The 19683-nt window shown below is 41.4% G+C and overlaps 1 protein-coding gene across 12 annotated transcripts in view; it reads right to left on the reverse strand.

The window, feature by feature from the left end:
- Nucleotides 1-19683, reverse strand: part of SYNRG (synergin gamma) — a 93183-nt gene that overhangs the window by 19234 nt on the left and 54266 nt on the right. For 8 of the 12 annotated variants that reach the window (XM_068531410.1, XM_068531407.1, XM_068531406.1 and 5 more), the window contains exons 15-19: nt 15173-16120; nt 6200-6793; nt 4692-4855; nt 3844-3897; nt 3252-3348 (exon numbers count right to left, since the gene is read on the reverse strand). In XM_068531410.1, coding sequence (XP_068387511.1) covers nt 3252-3348; nt 3844-3897; nt 4692-4855; nt 6200-6793; nt 15173-16120 — 1857 coding nt within the window. Of the gene's footprint in view, nt 1-1781; nt 2874-3251; nt 3349-3843; nt 3898-4691; nt 4856-6199; nt 6794-15172; nt 16121-19683 lie in introns of those variants that run through there. The other 4 variants (XM_068531413.1, XM_068531408.1, XM_068531414.1 and 1 more) reach the window with 3 other exon arrangements.

Genomic DNA, 19683 nt, shown 5'->3' on the forward strand with positions numbered 1-19683 from the left:
ACATCAAAGTGCAAGGTGAAGCAGCAAGGGCTGATGTAGAAGCTGCCGCAAGTCATCCAGAAGATCTAGCTCAGATAATTAACAAAGGTGGCTACACTAAACAACAGATTTTCAGTGTAGATGAAACCACTTTCTATTGGAAGAAGATGCCATCTAGGACTTTCATAGCTAGTGAGGAGACGTCGACGCCTGGCTTCAAAGCCTCCAAGGACAGGCTGACTTTCTTATTAGGAGCTGATGCAGCTGGTAACTTTAAGTTGAAGCCAGTGCTCATTTACTATTCCAGAAATCCTAGGGCTGTTAAGAATTAGGCTACATCTACTTTGCCTGTGCTCTCTCTATAAATGGTACAATAAAGCCTGGATGACACCCATCTGTTTACAACACGGTTTACTGAATATTTTAAGCCCACTGTTGAGGCCTACTGCTCAGAAAAAAGGATTCCTTTCAAAATATGACTGCTCAGTGACATTGCACCTGGTCACCCAAGAACTCTGATAAAGATATACAACAGGATTAATGTTTTCATGCCTGCTGAACACAGAACATCCATTCTGCAGCCCACGGATCAAGGAATAATTTCAACTTTCAAGTCTTAGTCTTTAGGAAATACATTTTGTGAGGCTGTAGCTGCCACAGATGGTAATTCCTCTGATGGATCTGGGCAAAGTCGATTGAAAACCTTCTGGAAAGGATTCACCGTTCTAGATGCCATTAAGAACATGTGTGATTCACAGGAAGAGGTCACAACATCAACATTAACAGGAATTAACAGGAAGAAGTTGATTCCAACCCTCAGGGGTGACTTCAGTGGAGGAAGTAACTGCAGATGTGGTAGGAATAGCAAGGGAATTAGAATTAGAAGTGGAGCCTGAAGATGTGACTGAATTGCTGCAATCTCATGATAAACCTTAACAAACGAGGTATTGCTTCTTATGCGTGAACAAAGAAAGTGGTTTCTTGTGGTGGAATCTACTCCTGGTGAAGACTGTTAAAATGACAACAAAGAATTTAGGATATTACATAAACTTAGTTGATAAAGCAGCAGCAGGTTTTGAGAAGACTGACTCCAACTCTGAACGAAGTTCTCTGGTGGGTAAAATGCTTTCAAACAGCGTTTTATAGTATACGGAAATGGTTCACGAGAGGAAGAGTCTATCGGTGCAGCAAACCTCACTGTCGTCTTATTTTTTTTTTTAAATTAATTAATGAATTAATCAATTAATTTATTTATTTTTGGCTGTGCTGGTTCTTCGTTTCTGTGTGAGGGCTTTCTCCAGTTGTGGCGAGCGGGGGCCACTCTTCATCGCGGTGCGCGGGCCTCTCACTGTCGCGGCCTCTCGTTGCGGAGCACAGCTCCAGAGGCGCAGGCTCAGTAGTTGTGGCGCACGGGCTTAGTTGCTCCGCGGCATGTGGGATCTTCCCGGACCAGGGCTCGAACCCGTGTCCCCTGCATCGGCAGGCAGACTCTCAACCACTGCGCCACCAGGGAAGCCCCTGTCGTCTTATTTTAAGAAATTGCCACGGCCCCCCGAGCCTTCAGCGACCACCCTGATCAGCGAGCAGCCATCAACATGGAGGCAAGAGCCTCCCCACCAGCACAAAGATTATGACTCACGGAAGACTCAGATGACGGTTGGCATTTTTTAGCAATAAAGTATTTTTAAATTAAGGTTATGTACATTGTTTTTTTAGATATGATGCTATTGCACACTTAACAGATTACAGTAACAGTGTAAATATAATTTTTCTATGCACTGGGAAACCAAAAAATTCATGTGACTTGCTTTATTGAGATAGATGCTTTTTGAGATATATGCTTTATTGCGGTGGTCTGGAAGCAAACCCACGATATCTCTGAGGTCTGCCTGTAATTAAGAAATATCTCACTCCTCTGAATGCCCAAAGATCTACAAAGTCTGTGGCTTCATGTATCTTTTATACACTTAACAGGACACAGAATGGTTCTTTTCCTGTGGTCGCTGAATTATGGCTGAATTCTTCCAGCATGGATGAGGGTGCCAAGGTCTCCACATTCTAAGGACAGCTGCCAGACGTACCCCCAACCCCTCCACCAGCTGCTGTAAGAGAGGACTGGAAGAATCCCAGGGGGTCTTCAGTGGTACATGCTCAGCCTCTGTACAGCACCACAGCTTGTCCTTCCTCCTCCAGGGGAAGGGCAGGAATCACTGCCCACTCTAAGCCAAGTGAGGGGGCTTCTGAGATGGGCACCACTCAGATGGGCTTCTGAGATGGGCACCATTGTAGGGTTATCTCCCACACCAGAAAACTAGTAGAAGGAAAGATAGGCACCCCATTACCCGGTGAACATCTGTTTATGCAGCAGAATTGTGCCTGTCTGGGCAGGACAGCGGAACCAGAGCAAGGTGGCAGGAGTAAGGAGAGCTCACATCCCTTCGTAGCCACTCATGCAGCAAGTATTTGCGAGTGACCACTATGTGCCTGGCCCTAGTTTAGGTGCTGAAGACCCAGCAGTGAGCAAAACGGACCCAAATCCTTTCCTTCTTGGAGGTTCGTTCTAGTGGAGGGAGACAGATAATAAGAACAGTAAGTAAAGGATTTAAGATATTAAAGGTGACAGGGCTAGGGAGAAAATCAAGCAGGGAAAGAGACGGGAAGTGCCAGGGTGGGGAGAGGCGACACGGTTTTGAGTAAGACAGGCCAGGAAGACGTCACTTAGAAGGTGACATTTGAGTAAAGATCTGAAAAAGACTAGGGTCCAGTGCGTGTGGCTCTGGCCACGGGACAAGCCTGAGCTTGGGGAGGAGAGGACCACTGAAACGGACAGGGATTGAGACTTCATGTTGGACTGGCATGTCTGACAGCTGAAGGCGGCCAGGAAGTTCAGGAATCTGTGACGTCAGTAAGGAGTAGAAAAAGGAAGAATTCAACACAGCATGGTAAGAATTGATTGGAGACCCAGTGATTTAATTTTCTTTTTTAAACCAATCATTTAATTTTAATGCCTCATCTAGTTCAGACTCTTTGATAAACCAGTAATTTTACACCAGTAATTTTGTATAACAAGGACTGGGAAACCTGGCCAAAGAGACCCGAAGTCAAATAGTTGTTCCTGTCTGGGACTCAAGTGTCTTCTCTACAAATGCAGATGCTACTTAGTGAAGTCATATGTGGCTTGAGAGATCTAGATTAAGCTACGTAACATAGGGACAACTGAAAAGACTGCAAAGTGTCATGATTTTGGATAAGTAAAATATAAAAGCACATACCTAATAAGTATTCCATGCCTTGAGCTGACTGAATTACTTCTGTGCACACAGAACTACTACTGATTCCATTTAAGGTATCATTGGCCTTCCTAATGACCTACAAAGAAATGAAATCACATACCTTATGTAATCAGGAAAAGTCATTACAAATCAATTTACCATCAGTAGGAAACCCAACAGAAAGCCAGGAGGTGTGAAAACACATGACTGATCGATGTATGTAGATGACTATGCTGAAACAAATCTGAGAATTTAATTTTGACACTGAAGAACCAATCCTTCATTTTTTTTGGAAGAGGAAAAATAGAGGTTCTTTAGCTTAAATATTATTTTAACTTGGGCAGAGATAATGATATCATTTTGTTATGTCTTAAACACAGTGACAGAAGAGGGCACAGTAGTTAAGTGAGCTGTGTCTACTATCATAGATGGGAAAGAAGCCTCGCTTAAGATGTGTGACTTTCCACAAAGCTCTTTGCGCAAGGCCATCGAGGCAGAGCTCTCCGAGTCTATCCAAATGAACCCAGAAGGCAAGATATGTACACGAGGGGCATTTCCGTACGTGTGAACATCACAAAGGTGACAGACTCACCTCGAGGGCACTCCCCAGGCACCGCTGCCATTCATATGCATATCTCTCATTCTCCTGTGAATTTTATAAAAAGAACTGGGTCAAACCAGCAAGCCTGGAATCCTATTTGTGACTTCTGTCAATTCAGAGTACTGAAGACTTTCCTGTCTATGAAAATCACTCTAGTCCACACGCAACTTATCTTTTGAACCCACTAGTGACAATTTTTAATTCCTGATAAGTGTAACTTCCAAGCACACGACTTGTAAATCTGAGGGAAATGTTCCTTCGTTGATTCCCTTTGTAAATGTTGCCTCATTTGTTCCACTAGCAGCGGAAGCTTCTTCAAAGGCACTCACCACGTAGGTGTCTAGTACAAGGGCCAATATCAAACCACGGCCTCCTGCGCCATGGCTTCCTGTGTGTGCGTGTGCGCGTGTGTGACAGGGAGGGGGAGGAGGAGCGCTAAGAGTATTGGCTGGAGGAGGAAGGCAGCATGGGACTAAGATGCTGTGAACATGAACAGTGAGAGGACCCAGGACATCTGCCCTTTCTCCTCTATTTTGATGCTTTACCATTCACTAAGATGATAAAGGCTGTGTGCTCAAAAAGAACTCCCTGAAACACCTGCCTGCCTGTGAGGTCCCAGGAATAATTCCAGTTTTGGGGTCACTAACTACTTTCAGTGATGCCACGTCTGGGAGGTATTTTCATCTGGGGCTAATGTCGCCATTCTCTCACTGTAATTAACGTATCTTACGTCTGGTGCTTTGTGACGCTCTGCCCCTGGTTCCCCGAGTGAAAGCTGCAAGCACTTTTGCTCAGGGCCCTCGGGGGCTCAGCCCCCTGTGGACGAGGAGCCCGCTCACCTCCACCTCTCCGGTCAGGTCTTTGTACTTGTCGCGGATGACGGGCAGGGCGGGCTTCTCGCTCAGTGTGTTGGAGCGGTCTCTGAAAGGCTGCTCCGGGGCCGGAGAAGGAGAAGAACGGCTTATTTCTTTATCACCAAGGCTCAGACTCCTCTTGTGCGATCCTGGGGGAAGTGGAGGGCACAAAGGTTCTGATTACTCAGCTTAGTCCAAGCGGAGGCTCTTCCTTGCTAACACGACCCTCTTCTCTTAGACGTTTGTGTCAGGAGGTGTTCACACCCACTCATTCAGCCTGTCTGGCAAGCTACGTGTTGAACGCTTTCATTTGTTCTCTCTTGCTTGAGTTCCTTGCCTTTAATTTTCTCCATTACGCTTCTCTGATCTATCATAGTTCTTCCATAATTCTAAGTGCGGAATCACTGGAGTCTGGAGGGCTAAAGGGTCTTTCTAAGTATCAGAGCATAAGAGGTCTGTTGCTTCTCCAGTCATCAGTTAGGGATTTGTACCGACTTCCTCCATCTCTCCCAGTCTAATGGAAATCAACGAGCCCTTCTGTCAGGATGCGATTAAAGCAAAAGGGGCAAACTTAAATGCCTTCAGAGGACAGGCAAGCAAAGTAAATGACTGAAGAAGGTCAGCTGGAGATGGAAGCAGTGGGGACTGTGACACTGGGGAGAGCACACCTCAGCTGTCAGAGGGGGATGTTGCTACTCAGCTCCAGCTGACTGTCAAGAGGTGGGAATGTAGGCCTAGCACTGCCAGATACTGCAACTTTTCAAGAAAAGCTAGAGGGACTTCCCTGGTGGTCCAGTGCTTAAGACTCCACGCTCCCAATGCAGGGGGCTCGGGTTCGATCCCTGGTCAGGGAACTAAGATGCCACATGCCGCAACTGAGCCCGCGCACTGTAGGGCCTGCGCACGGCAACTAGAGAGCCACAGTGAAGACCCAGCGCAGCCAGGAATAAATTAATTAAAAAAAAAATAAGCTTACAAAAAAAAAGAAGAAAGAAAAGCGAGAACTCCAGGTTATGAAGTGTCATGATTTCTACGTATCTGCAATTGCTTCACATATTAGAAAACCTTCCATGTGGGTCAATCAAAACAGGTCTGCAGGCTGGATCCAGATCCACAGCTACCATGTTGCAGCCTCTGGATGAAAAGATACAGCCCATAGCCAGCGAACAAGAGCAGAACTAACTTGCCCACAAGGGGATCAAACCATTTCTCTGCCTTTTAACACGGTACACCTCTACCTCAAACAAGCAAATGAACAACAGACTGGGTGCTATGCTTATTTTTAGCCCCAAAAGCAGTTATCTGAGGGATACTGGTTTAATTTCAGTCTCAGGGAAACCTTCTTTTATAGCTATCTGTCATAGACTCTGATTTTAAACACTGGAAAATCTATTTCCTGCTATCCCAGGGACCCACTTCTTATTCTAAGAAAGAACATCTAACACTGCAGCGGAAGAAACCATGACGTAAAACCTATGTTGGAAGCCACTCACCTTGAACGGAAAGGTCAAAGGTTGCCAGCTCACTTTTGATCATCTCTTCACTGGATTTCATTTTGCCTTGTGAATTGGCCACTAAAAAGTCAAATTTGCTGATCTTGGGCTTTTCGCTTTGAAACTCTCCAAAGTCATCTGCACATTCTTTGCGGGTGTCGTGAGAAGCGCTGCTGGAGGCTGGGCTTGGGCACGTGGCCTCTTGGCTCCGTTCAGCCGCAGGCAGGTCCTGTCTGGTGAAATCCCTGTAGTCCCCGCTTTTATACTCCTTTTGCTCGCTGGCCTGTGGCATCACATCTTTAAAACTGGCAAAAGCTGGAAAGGTCGTCTCCGGAGGAGCATCCTCGCTTGTGAAGGCTGTGACTTCGGAGAGAGATGTCACGGGGAGGTTTTCGGTACTGCCGAATGACGTGTCTTTCTTCCGAAGGGCCGAGGCAGCTGCGGAGGCTCCGCTTCCTGCTGAGAGGACAAATGGAGAGAGTTTTCTGCCCTGAGAGGCATCATCCCTGTCTGAACAGTCATAGCTCGTGAGTGTGCTCGCTGCAAAACTGCTACTGTAGGTTCCAAAAGCAGCACATTTTAAGTCCTCTATATCTGAAAGGGAAATAAGACCCCACAATTAGAGGCAAGCTCGCCATTTAGGCAAAATGCCCTAAGCTCTGCAGAAGCAAAATGTCTCGCACGTTTGATTCGCTTTACGCGATGCTGGAGTTAACTAAATTTAGAGCTTGCACTAAAATTAAAGAAGCTGGGCTGTAAAATCGGATCTTGAAAAACCCACATTAGCCTTGAGTCGGCATTTATATTTAGTAACAAAGAGCCACCTTCTTTGGATAGTACAATTCCTAAAAAAAGATAGGAGGGTCATCCACCAATGTATATACAGTTTGATATAAGAATAGGGTCATTTAATAAAATGTCCGTTCACTTATGAACTTTAAAATGTATTTACAATATTCCCTGCCTAAAACAAGTCTCTTTCGTTCTGACTTTGTTGGAAAATGTTCCTTTATAACGTGGTCATGTGAAATGTACATGACAAACTAATTCAAAATTGACAATATCCCGAAACTAAAGTAAAAATAATGTTATTTAACTTTTAATCAGTTATCAGGAGTTTCTGTCTAGGCAAGGCCAAATATGAGACTTTAATTAAGCAGTTACTTACCTAGTTGTTATTTTGGTCAATATGGACGTCGTATTGCTGTGATGGAGTATGAGGAAAGAAAAATCAGTCTAAACTACTTAAATCCCTAAAAAAATAGAATCAAAGGTCTGGGTCCTCTTGGGCTCCTGTTTCTCCTTCAACTATGTGTAACCCCCTCATTTAAAAAAAAAAAAAAAAAAAAAAGGAAAAGAAAAGAAATGCTGGGGCAGAAGACTCATTTTACATGCTTAATATATCTTTAAATAATTTAAGAGATGGCACAAAACAGCAGAAAGAATGCAGGTTTTTGATTCAGACAGACCTGGGTTCAACTCCCAGCTCTGCCACCTACCACTTGTGTGACACTAGGCAAGCTATTTAACATCTCTTAACCTCGGTTTGCTTATCTGTAAAAAGAGAAGACCATGCACTTGGAAGGGCTGTGTTATGACATTAATAACATGTGTGAAGGGCCCAGCCCAGTGCCTGGTGAGCAACACAGCAATTACTACACAGCACAGTTGCCACCAGCCTCAATGTGATATTTAGTTGCCTGCCTGAGGGCCTAAAATAGAATTGTTTCAAAGAAAAAATGAAAAGTCAACCCATCACTTCAGTGGTCTTAGTAGGGAAAATTTCTTGCTCATTTTCATAAAGCAAAACCAGCTGACGCTGAGTAACACTGGTGTGGAGAAGCAACTTTCCAGCAGTGCCGTCCGTTCAGTCTGGCTGAGAGGTGTTTGGTCTCATTTTGGTCACTGTATACCAGGTAAGAAGGCCAAATGCAAGACTCCCTCTCTGACAACCACAAACATGGCTTAAAGGAAAATGCTCAAAAGTTCTGTGACCCAGATTTTCATAACTCAGTCAACAGGTAAAACAACACTGGGCTTCTTCATCTCTCTTACACAGCAATGTTGCATAGTTTATGAGAAGGAAGGGATTCCTGACATTGCTCCTCTAACAGTGCACCCCAGATAGCTCTCTGTCTCTCAACCCTATTAGGAAAAGGGCACTAACTTAATAATAAAAATGGAAAACCCGAGATTTACAGAAAGGCCAACCAGTGAAAAGCAGATAACTGCCACAGAACAGCAGTATATTTTAAAACTCTCTAGTGCAAATGGTACCCTTCAAATTTAGCTTATTAAACAGGAGGGAAAAAAAGATTCAGGTGAAAAATGTACAGTTTAGAATGAATGAAACAAGACTTTAGGCAGAACACCCTCTTAGTCTCTGGCTGTAGTGTTTATCTTCCCCACTATTTAAAGGGATCAGAAGGTGCCCTGACTCAAATGAAGTGAAATTCAATCAGGAGGCAGATGCAGTTAAACACAAGATGAGTGAGTCTTCAAGGGGTACATTCAGAAGAATGTGTCAGAACATGAATTTTTTATTATTACATCCTACCAGAAAGCTCTCTGAAGAAGCTGTATTGTGAACTACTCCCAGAATCTCATCTACTAAAAAGGGTAGCAATTTTCCTAGAGACCAAAGATAAATTTAATAAAAAGTTAAGCTCTTGTTCAAACATTACAACTAAGTTGCTATGGTAATAAAAAAGACCCTTTTTCGTGCAATTATGCAGCAAGAAGAAACAAGTTTTCTTTTTTTTTTTTTTAAACCAGAAATGATTGTAATATAATCAGGCAAAAGGCATTATAAGCAATAAGGGAATACCTTAGTTGAAGACCTTTTAAGTGTTTTTTATAACACTATAGGTCTCCAAGAAATGTTACTTTTATTAAGAATGATAAACATAACATTTTGCCTTTTGGAACAACTCAAAGAAATGACCAAATGAAAGACTAAAAAAGAAATATTTTATATTTTAAAAGATAATGAAGAGTAATGATACCGGATATATGAAAGTCAAGCCTCAAGGCTGATTTTCTAAATTTTACTTTTGCTTATTTACTAGCTACACAGTGTAAAAAAACAATTTACTAAAGTGCAATTCATTTGAACACATAAGGAAGTACTGCTATTACATAAGGAACATGAGAACACTGTATTCCTAAACCTCAGCATTTATAAGCAATATAAAAATACAGTTGTATTTCCTAGCATGGTGAATATTAGTTAACTGTTTTTTTTTTTTTTTTTAAAGTAAACCTTTTTTTTAGAAAAACGTGGTAAATCAGTTCACTGAGGGTAGGTTAAACCAAGAAAATTCCTTATTTCCCATGTTAACAGTTCTATGTTTTCTAAGCAGTCAAACGATATGTATTATTGTACGATGGTCTTAAAAATAGTAAAGGTTCTATAAGAGCCACAACATGAGTGATGGAAAAAATAATACGGAATAACCCACATTTTATTTTGCAATCACTGAAATTACTGTAGGTGGGTTTTCAACTTGATAGCTGAATTCTGAAAATTGCAAGAGAAAAAGGAAAGGAAAACAGAATGAATGCAATAAAAGGAACAGAGAATCACTGCTGTATTTCTGATTCTACTGGAAAACTCTTAGGCTGTGCTCAGTTGAACTGCAATTGCACACAGATGATGTGCCAAATTGTGTGCCTTAATATATGTATTTGTTTGCAACCAGGAATATCCTGTTACTAAGGCCAAAGGAATAAACTATACAATCTGCTTTCCATCATGGGTCTCAAATTAAGACATAGATTTCTTGCTTACACTGGCAAGTAACCCTATCAGTCTCTTCCATAACCTCTATTCACATCCCTTGTGCATGGATGTTGTACATGAAAACAAGGTATTTCTTGGAACAAAGAATGTCAGCTGCTGCTACAGGACACAGAAGGCCATACCGATTCCCACGGATCTTTTCTAAAGCTGTAAGCATATGTGCCCAGGTGATTAAGAGTTACTGGCTTTTGAGAAAGGGGTTTAGAAAAAGAAAAGAGATACATGTGCAAATTCCACTGTTCCCTAGTGTTTTATATAGCAATTAAATTGTTCATTGGCCTAAGGAATAAACAGCTTTTAATTTCCAATACTGATTTAATCCAAATTCCATTTTACCAAAGCAAATCATGAAATATTTATAAACTTAAACTTCTTTCCATTCCTGGCCTTATTCTACTTCTGAAGTCAGTCATATTTACATTCTCTATTAACTACAGAACCTGGCCCGACTGTGTCCTCTAAGTATCAAACACCCTGACAGGTGTTGCTGAAGAAAACAGGAATGAAAGGGATCATAGTGTAAGAACGACAGGCCGTAAAATGTTGCTGTATAATCGCCTTCCAGTGTTTTCTAACCTGCATAGAAACCTCCCATTCTTCATGTGTACTTACTCATATAAATCTATAGTTTAAATGTTGTCAGGCTACCAGTAAGCACCTGCAGGTTTCTGGGTCAGTGCTTTAAGTTCAATAAAGAAAAGTGGCAATCTTGTGGATATTTTCAGTCCAGAGGAGGCTGGAAGGCCACAGAATGGTGCCAAGACATACAGTGGGACATGGTCATCATTAAAAATCCCACAGAAAAAAATCAAATGAGCACAAAAGATGGCAATTACAGCTAGGGCCTTGTGACCATGCAAGGGAGAGGGGAGCACCCAGAAGACCATCCTATGCATATGACCCTATATAGCTAATGGGCCAACATTTTCCAAAACAACCTATGAAAAGCATTCAACTGATGGAAAAACAAAGCTGGAAGCAGCTCTTTAAATATTAAATTGGTTTGATTCTTTGAGTTATTTTAGGATTTAGCCCAGCTTCTTTGATATTGCCAGAATCCCCTTCGTGTTCATTAGCTACTTTTAAAAATCAGCAGGGATTTTAACGTGAGAAATACAGTGATTGTAAAATATAAATACATTTGTATAATTTCGCAGGCACTGATGCGTGAAGTCAGGCACTAACCACATCTTACTTTACTTGGCATTGGGATAAACAAAATGGTGTTTTTTGATTTGTTGGAACTTATATAGCACTAAACAATTCCACTGACAGAGGAATTCCTTAGCCAAAGCCACCACGAGACTGGCACCAGAACATTCTAAAAGAAGGGCAACTGATATTATCACTAGATGGAGGCTACACCAAAATCTCTTTCTTCCAAATTAGTTAATACACATCATAATTAAAACATAGTATGATTATACAAGGTTTCGCAAACCAAGTATTATTCACTTTCTAAAGCAATATGCTCTGGAAAACACGGTATTTTGAATGGCAGACCCAGCTTTTCTTAGTGTTCATCTAAATCCCAATATGCAACTTTTCTTTTTTCTCAAATGGCATAGTTCAGATACTGTAAGTAATCTCTCAGGAATCCTATTCAAAATCCTCACCTTCAATGGTTTAATTTCCTTTCTGACTCAAACTTTTAAAAAGAACAAAGAACCAAAGCATCAAAATAGAAGGAAAAAAATTTAAACCATGGAAACAACTCCCTTTTCCCAAGGTTTTTCATTATTATTGTACTCTAAAATGGAAAAAAATGTCCAAATTTGGCCTACTCTTGCAGCTAACTTTTGTGGGTCCTTCTAAAATTGTTTTCTTAAAAATGAAAAGAGTTAAGAACTTGCTTTACGGACTAAGTTAAAAAAGACCAAGGGTGGTTTCCTACTACATTCTGAAGCTGGAAAGATAACATGCTCTACAATTAGTGGATGAAGTGCCCGACTTCAAACGCAAATCAGATTCAGTCCTGGAGACTCCCTGGTATTAACAATGAACACTTTTCATTACAGAGATTATCAATCTAAATTCAGTTTACATTTACTCTGCTCAGAAGTTCATCTCAATACCATTCGATAATTTATTTTAAATTAAATTTATATATACCTAGTTATTAATAGACATGGCCCTTTCCCCAACACTAAGCTCTTAGGTCTTCCCCTTCTCTTCACAGTATAAGTCCTAGTGGAGACAGGCTCTGTGATGTTTACTAAGTAATAAAATCTTCACTAGAAGTAAGGAATAAAATTTCTCTCTATTACATAAAGTAATGTAAGGTTTACACTTATCTTTTAAACTGTTTTAACTTATATTTTAATCCAGTGCCATGTTAAAAATTTGTAACAGTGGAATCGTAAGGGGAAAAGGCTAAAATGTACCAATACTTTCTTGGGAGAAAGGTATTTGAAGAAACAAAATAAACAAAAGGGAAAAAGCCCTCTAACCACAGGAGGGTTTAAACTTGATACTGACCAGGTATTTCTTTGGTCTAACCCTGGAAAAGTACAAATTACACACATCCCCACACTTTCAAAATGTGTGAAAGAATTATTTATTAACGTTAAGACTTACAGATCACAAAAGAGAGTGGTACAGAAGAGCTGGGAGAAAAGTCATCAGAATCAGCATGCAGATCGGTATTTGCAGAGGAATATACCAAAGCAGGTTTGAAAAGGCACATTCACACAGAAAATGTCTAAATTGAAAAAAAAGACATCAGAAAAGCAGCCAAAAAAATAATAATAAAGCGCTGATTAAAATACAAAGATTTTCAATGTCAAAGAAGAGCTACTTTACAGGTAGGTGGGTAGGTAGGTCGGTAGCTACAGAAGCCTTGCTAACCCTTTGAGAGTGTCACAAATGAGGGTCAGCTCTTGCTGCCAACGAAACCAGATGATCTTACTGACTGCACACCAAGATGCTTTAGTGCTGAGAGGTTCAATTTAGAGGGGGGACAAAAGCAGCCTAGTTGAAAGTATATGCAGCAAGGGCTCAAAGGGTTAAATGTAATAATACGCAGAAAAATCAGGCAATGTTATTAGTATTATCTACCTTCCATACAAAGAATTACAGCAAGAGTTGAAAGAGACAGTATCCCCTTCAGAGTCAAGTTAGGGTTTCTAAACAGGATTAAGGTCCAGAGATGATAATCTACTACGTTTTATTCTCTCTTCATCAGCCCACTTCTTATTTCTCCAACAAAAAGTACCTTTAACCCTCAGACTAAGAGAGCAAGAGATACTGTGCGTCGACATGAGGATAAAGAAAAACCAAGTTGCACTGGAGAAGTCCCTGCCATTTACCCTCTCCAATGCATTCACGCAGCAGTTTTGCTCAAGAACGATATAGCTCATTGGTCAGACATCAACCCCTTTTAACAACCACTCTAAAGGGATACTGCTCCTTTCGGACAGGAGGTTTACAGACCAAAAGGAGGGAACAATCCTCTCTTAAGAATATCCTCAAACTGAAGAAACCCGGCTTGAACATTACAGGTTCCAAGCTGGGAATGTTCCAAACATACATAAAAGGACATGAGCACAGATTAGCTTAACAGGTCAATGAGAAGAAGCTCAGTCACGAAACCAATCTCCTCCCCTCCCCAAATGGGAAAAAAAAACAAAACAAAAAAAAAAAGAAAAGACACCCTCCCAAACGCAGATTAGACCTGTCTCACAAAGAAATCTAGTTTGGCACTGTGAAAGAATATAGGTTCACTTTCAGAAAAATAGCTTCTAATTAATAACTTCAGAGTCCAAAAGGCTAGTGTGCATGTTATGAGATTTTAAAATAAAAAGCCAGTATTACTGTGCAGAAAATGGAGCACTTGGCAACCAACTGCTGTAGCTCAAGCAGCTCATACAAAAAAGAAACAAAATCACTCTAGCAAACAAACAGCGGCCAAAAAAAAAAAAAAACAAGGAAAACATTTGAAGAAGGGTACATTAAAAAAAGAAGTAGACAGTCAGGGGCACAAGGAGCCCTGCAGACAGCCCACTGTACTTGCCAAGTAGCCCGTGGAACACGTCACTCCTGCGATACCTTGCTCCCGATTCAGCACCCTGTTTAAGAAGACCTCTAACATCTCAATAGCCAAAGGACGAATGCAATTTTGTTTTCTGACTTACCAAATTGATATATGCAAAAGCCGCCATACTTTACTATTTCTTTCTGAATCTGTAAACTTGGGTGTGTCTTATGTGTCTCTCTCTACTTAAACGACAATGAACCCTTCGTACGCATAATGCATTTTCTGGAATAATACAGTAATGCTGAGATATTTCTCATTATTAAAGGCCACAAAATAGGTTTATCTTTCTATATACATATCAAAGAACAAAACAAAATAAAAACTAGGACACTTGGGAATCTAGTTTTTCTGACAGGAAGTTGGACTAGAGAATCAACTACTACACGTAAATCCATATGGAATTTAAAGAGGGCTCTCTTCTAGGATGTTTTCAAACATTTTACGAGAAAGCTAGTAGTTACCCTATCTACCGTCTACAGTTGTGTTACAATTTACTACTTCCAGTAATAGCGTTAACACTGAAAACCGTACCTCAATTCCACTAACAACTCCTGCCCTCCTCCTTGCCAGACCCTGGCACACAGGGCATCCAGATACAAGCTCTTGCCCTCTTCTTCTCTTGTAGGGATGTGGCAAAACTGCAGTACAACTGGCTAGACATTTTTACTTCCTTGGCCCAACAAGAGTCGGTTTCTATAAACCAAACAGAATACTCTATTGGCAGCTGCCAAATATACCCAAGAGAAGAAAAAAGGAGAAGGAAACATTGACTTCACTCACAGAAATGGAGGAACGTTACTGACACTGCAGAAGTCTTATAAAATTTCTGGCAATGTGTGGCTCATTCAGCAGTGGATTTTGATGTGCCTCAGACACCAAGTTGGTGTTAGATTTCAAACGCAAAAATATTTTAGTTATCCAATCTAAGTATCATTGTATTCATGGTATCCACATATCCAAGCATCCACAGAATCCAATTCAACACTGCTTTAAGGGGACTGGCAATGAAGAGGTTAATTATTAGACATTCATAAGGGTTAAGAGCCAGAGCCTTCCTCTTCTGTAAATCAACACCCACAGAACCATCTTTGAAATCTCTATCACCATCACCAGAGCAATCTCACCAATTCCTCACCTGCAGCAGGAGGATGCTGGCCACTAACTGTGGGTAAATCCAAAGAGCTATCAGACATGACATGCTTAAGATCTCCTCCCACATCAGCCAGTTTCATGTCAAACTGAACAGAGAGTGCGTCTTCAGAGTCCTCCTTGCCAACACTGCTGCCACCAATGGAAGGGAGATCCAAGGACTTCACCGAAGCAGAGTCTTCTTTGGTGTGTCTGAAAGCCGCTGCTTTCTCTCCCAGGGATCTGTCCGAGTTCATGGAAGAAAATTTACTGGAGTGGAAGTCAGCAAAATCATCATCACTCTTTCCTGAGGGAGTGTTATCTTTCAGCTCTTCAACACCTAGTCCCGATCCTTCCAGAGAGAGTTGTTTGAAGACATCGTATTTGGTAGACGCAGCGGCAGAGTTCTGTCCGTTCTTCACCGTGCTGCTCGCGCTGCTGCTTAGAGGAACAGGACTACTTTCCTCTTTAAGGGCCTCATATTTGTCATCTGCCTTTTGCTCAGATGAAATAGAACTATTACTGAAAGCCATAAAATCTGCAAAGTCATCCTGCTCCCCAACAGATGCTGGACTAGAATATTCCCCAAAAAGGTTGAATTCTCCAAAATCATCAGCCAAACTAGAAGTTTTAGTTGACGCCAATGTCGTCATGGGTGCCGCAGATCCCGCTAGCTGGGGTCGTGAGGAAACAGATTTTGATGCACTAAATGCAGCTGAAAAGGACAATGGTTTCTCGCTGCTGCAAGTAACTGAGGAAAACATATCTAGGTCTGCTAAGTTCAGAGGATTTTTCACTTGTGTTTGTGGTTTCTGTTGGATAGCTCCTGAGGGGAAGGCTGCCGGAAAAGGTCTGTCTTTTGCTGGTGGCTCTAGTGGTGAGATACTATCGGCGGTTTTAAAATCGGTGAAACCATCATCATTTCCCGCAGATCTGAATTCTGCAAAGTTTTCTCCTGAAAGAAAAAACACAACCAAATACAAAAGAATGCTGAGCTGAAAATCCCATGATCCATATTAAAGTACAAGCATATTACAGACTTTTCCCTCACTGGCTTCACATTATTTAACCATAGTTTAATAATATCCCTACCAAATATCCCTTTTGTTTCCATGCTGAAGGCTAGTGATAGGGAAGTAAATAAAAATCAAACTGAGCACATGTATCACACGATTTTCATCTGCTCATTTCAGTGTGATATGATATGTGACATGATATGTCTGTGCCAGAGCCTTCAGCTGTCCAAAAGCATTGCTCTAAGGATGTTTTCTCACTCTTTCTAGCCAGCCAAGCATACAGGAGAATAAGAAATAGGCGCCGGACAGTGGTTGAGCATCCGCCTGCCAGTGCAGGGGACACGGGTTCGAGCCCTGGTCCGGGAAGATCCCACATGCCGGGGAGCAACTAAGCCCGTCTGCCACAACTACTGAGCCTGCGCTCTAAGCCCGTGAGCCACAACTACTGGGCCCGCACGCCACAACTACTGGAGCCCGCACGCCACAACTACTGAAGCCCGTGCACCTACAGCCTGTGCTCTGCAACAAAGAGAAGCCAGCACAATGAGAAGCACTTGCACCGCAACGAAGAGTAGCCCCCGCTCGCCGCAACTAGGGAAAGCCTGTGCTCAGCAACGAAGACCCAACGCAGCCAAAAATAAATAAATTAAATAAATAAATTAAAAAAAAAAAAAGGAAATAGGCGCTGGAGGTTCCTGAAGAGAGGCATATTAAAATACATAGTGGCCCTTTAAAGATAAAATGTGTTACATGGTGATCAATCAGAAAAAAAATATCACAGGTACCAATGAAGTATTATGAAAAATGCTGCATCTAATATTTAGGATGTACAAGACTCTGCTCAACTAGGCACTTAAGCTTATGGTTAGATACTATGTGGTTTTGCTCAAGTATATTGAGGCATTAATTTGAAGGGATTTGATGAAAAATTCTGAAAAGGCATCTGCTTATTTGCAACGCATTCTTGCTAAGGGTACATTATAAAGTAGTTCCCTCCACACTTTCCAACAAATAAGCTGAATCTTACCAAAAAAAATCCATGAGTAGTTGGGCTCTTCTTGAAATCAGCAGTCTCACTGTACCAATCAGCACTTATTCTTATTTATTACAATTCAAAGGGATTTGAATACCAATTCCATTATTAAAAATTTTGAGGGGACTTCCCTGGTGTTGCAGTGGTTAAGAATCCGCCTGCTAATGCAGGGACACAGGTTCGAGCCCTGGTCCAGGAAGATCCCACATGCCGTGGAGCAACTAAGCCCGTGTGCCACAACTACTGAAGCCCGCGCACCTAGAGCCCGTGCTCCGCAACAACAGAAGCCACCGCAATGAGAAGCCCGCGCACCGCAACAAAGAGTAGCCCCTGCTCGCCGCAACTAGAGAAAACCCACGCACAGCAATGAAGACCCAACACAGCCAAAAATAAATAAATAAATAAATAATTTTTAAAAAAATTTTGAGGGTCGGATTTAAACATTAGTTTATATTGTGCTACTCTGAGGCTGGGGTTACTGGCAGCATTTTTTAAATTATTTTTTTAGTTAGAGAAAATAGGTACTAAGGTATTTCTCATAAATAATTAAATAGACGCAGTTAAGATACTGATAAAAATCTGGGCCCATGGTTCTTAATAGGGTTTCTATTCTTTATTATCACAATAATGTTATCACTCATAGGCATGAGGTTAGGACACAGATGATCTCAGTTTTCGAATAGTGCCTGAAGGTCTTCCATAAAATCCACTAGGTTATACCAGATAATGAAAACCAGAGATAAACCAAATATAAATATAGCTATACTAACATCACTTATTATTTAAAAATATGAATGCCATTTCTGGAGAGTTATAAATTAAAACACAAGCTTTAATTTCTTCATCCATTTTTTAAAATTCTATTTTTCCCTAAAAATGAGATACAGAAGCATATGAACTATAAAAATGTGTGTAAAACCAAAATATAATTCTGCAAATTGTCACTAAAATAATACAGGCTTTAAATATATTGTGCTTATAACATGATATATACTTTGATACATCATAAGAAAAAAGCATGGGGGCTTCCTTGGTGGCACAGTGGCTAAGAATCTGCCTGGCAGTGCAGGGGACACAGGTTTGAGCCCTGGTCTGGGAAGATGCCGCAGAGCAACTGGGCCCGTGTACCACAACTACTGAGCCTGCACTCCAGAGCTCGCGAACCACAACTACTGAGCCTGCGTGCCACAACTACTGAGGCCTGCGTGCCTAGAGCCCACGCTCTGCAACAAGAGAAGCCACCACAATGAGAAGTCAGTGCACGGCAAAGAGTAGCTCCCGCTCGCCGGAACTAGAGAAAGCCCGCCTGAAGCAATGAAGACCCAACACAGCCAAAAATAAATAAAATTAAAAATAAATTTACAAAAAAAAAAAAAAGAAAGAAAAGAGCATGGAAAATAATGGAAGCTTATTTCCCCCCTAATTTGAGCTACTTAACAAATTCATCAGCATAATTTATCAACGCAGAGAAATCTATTTAATATTAGGGAAATTTTAGAAAGAGAAGAACAGCATTCAGAATTTCTGTATTTTATGTTTTTATACATACCACTAACAAAACTAAAGTCAATTTCACAAATTGACAGGAGAAGCAGATGTAAAACTTTAAAAATCGCCCTAGAATTTTAGGCAAGTACATCACTGATAATATTTGTATTATTTGTGTAAATAAAAAGGTAATAAGCAGCCAATTTTGTCACAGCCTAAATTTTTGATGTGCTGCTTTAAAATGTCTGAAACTGACAAGTTTTGCTTGGTTATTTTGTAAAGGAAATCACCACAGCAAACTAAACTTACTGGTGAATTGTAAACGTTTCCATTAGAAATGTAAGCTGGGGGCTTCCCTGGTGGCGCAGTGGTTGAGAGTCTGCCTGCCAATGCAGGGGACACGGGTTCGAGCCCTGGTCTGGGAGGATCCCACATGCCGCGGAGCAACTGGGCCCATGAGCCACAATTGCTGAGCCTGCGCGTCTGGAGCCTGTGCTCCGCAACAAGAGAGGCCGCGATAGTGAGAGGCCCGCGCACCGCGATGAAGAGTGGTCCCCGCTTGCCGCAGCTAGGGAAAGCCCTCGCACAGAAACGAAGACCCAACTCAGCCATAAATAAATAAATAATTAATTCATTAAAAAAAAAAAAAAAAGAAATGTAAGCTGGGTGAAAGGGTTAAAAAGAAATAAAAATGGGTGGGTTTACATGTTCAAAAACACAGGGGCTTTTTGGGCAAATAAATTAGTTGCAGACACTGGAAGCTTGCTTATCAGGAGGTACATTAAGCATATGACTTCATGGGTAGCTTTTCAGTCCACTTTTTTTTTTTTAAGTTTTAAAATTAATTAATTAATTTATTTATTTATTTTTGGCTGCGTTGGGTCTTTGTTGCTGCGCAGGCTTTCTCTAGTTGCGGCGAGCGGGGGCTACTCTTCGTAGTGGTGCGCGGGCTTCTCACTGCGGTGGCTTCTCTTGTTGTGG

Source organism: Eschrichtius robustus, chromosome 20 (assembly GCF_028021215.1).
Source record: "Eschrichtius robustus isolate mEscRob2 chromosome 20, mEscRob2.pri, whole genome shotgun sequence".
Taxonomy (NCBI): domain Eukaryota; kingdom Metazoa; phylum Chordata; class Mammalia; order Artiodactyla; family Eschrichtiidae; genus Eschrichtius; species Eschrichtius robustus.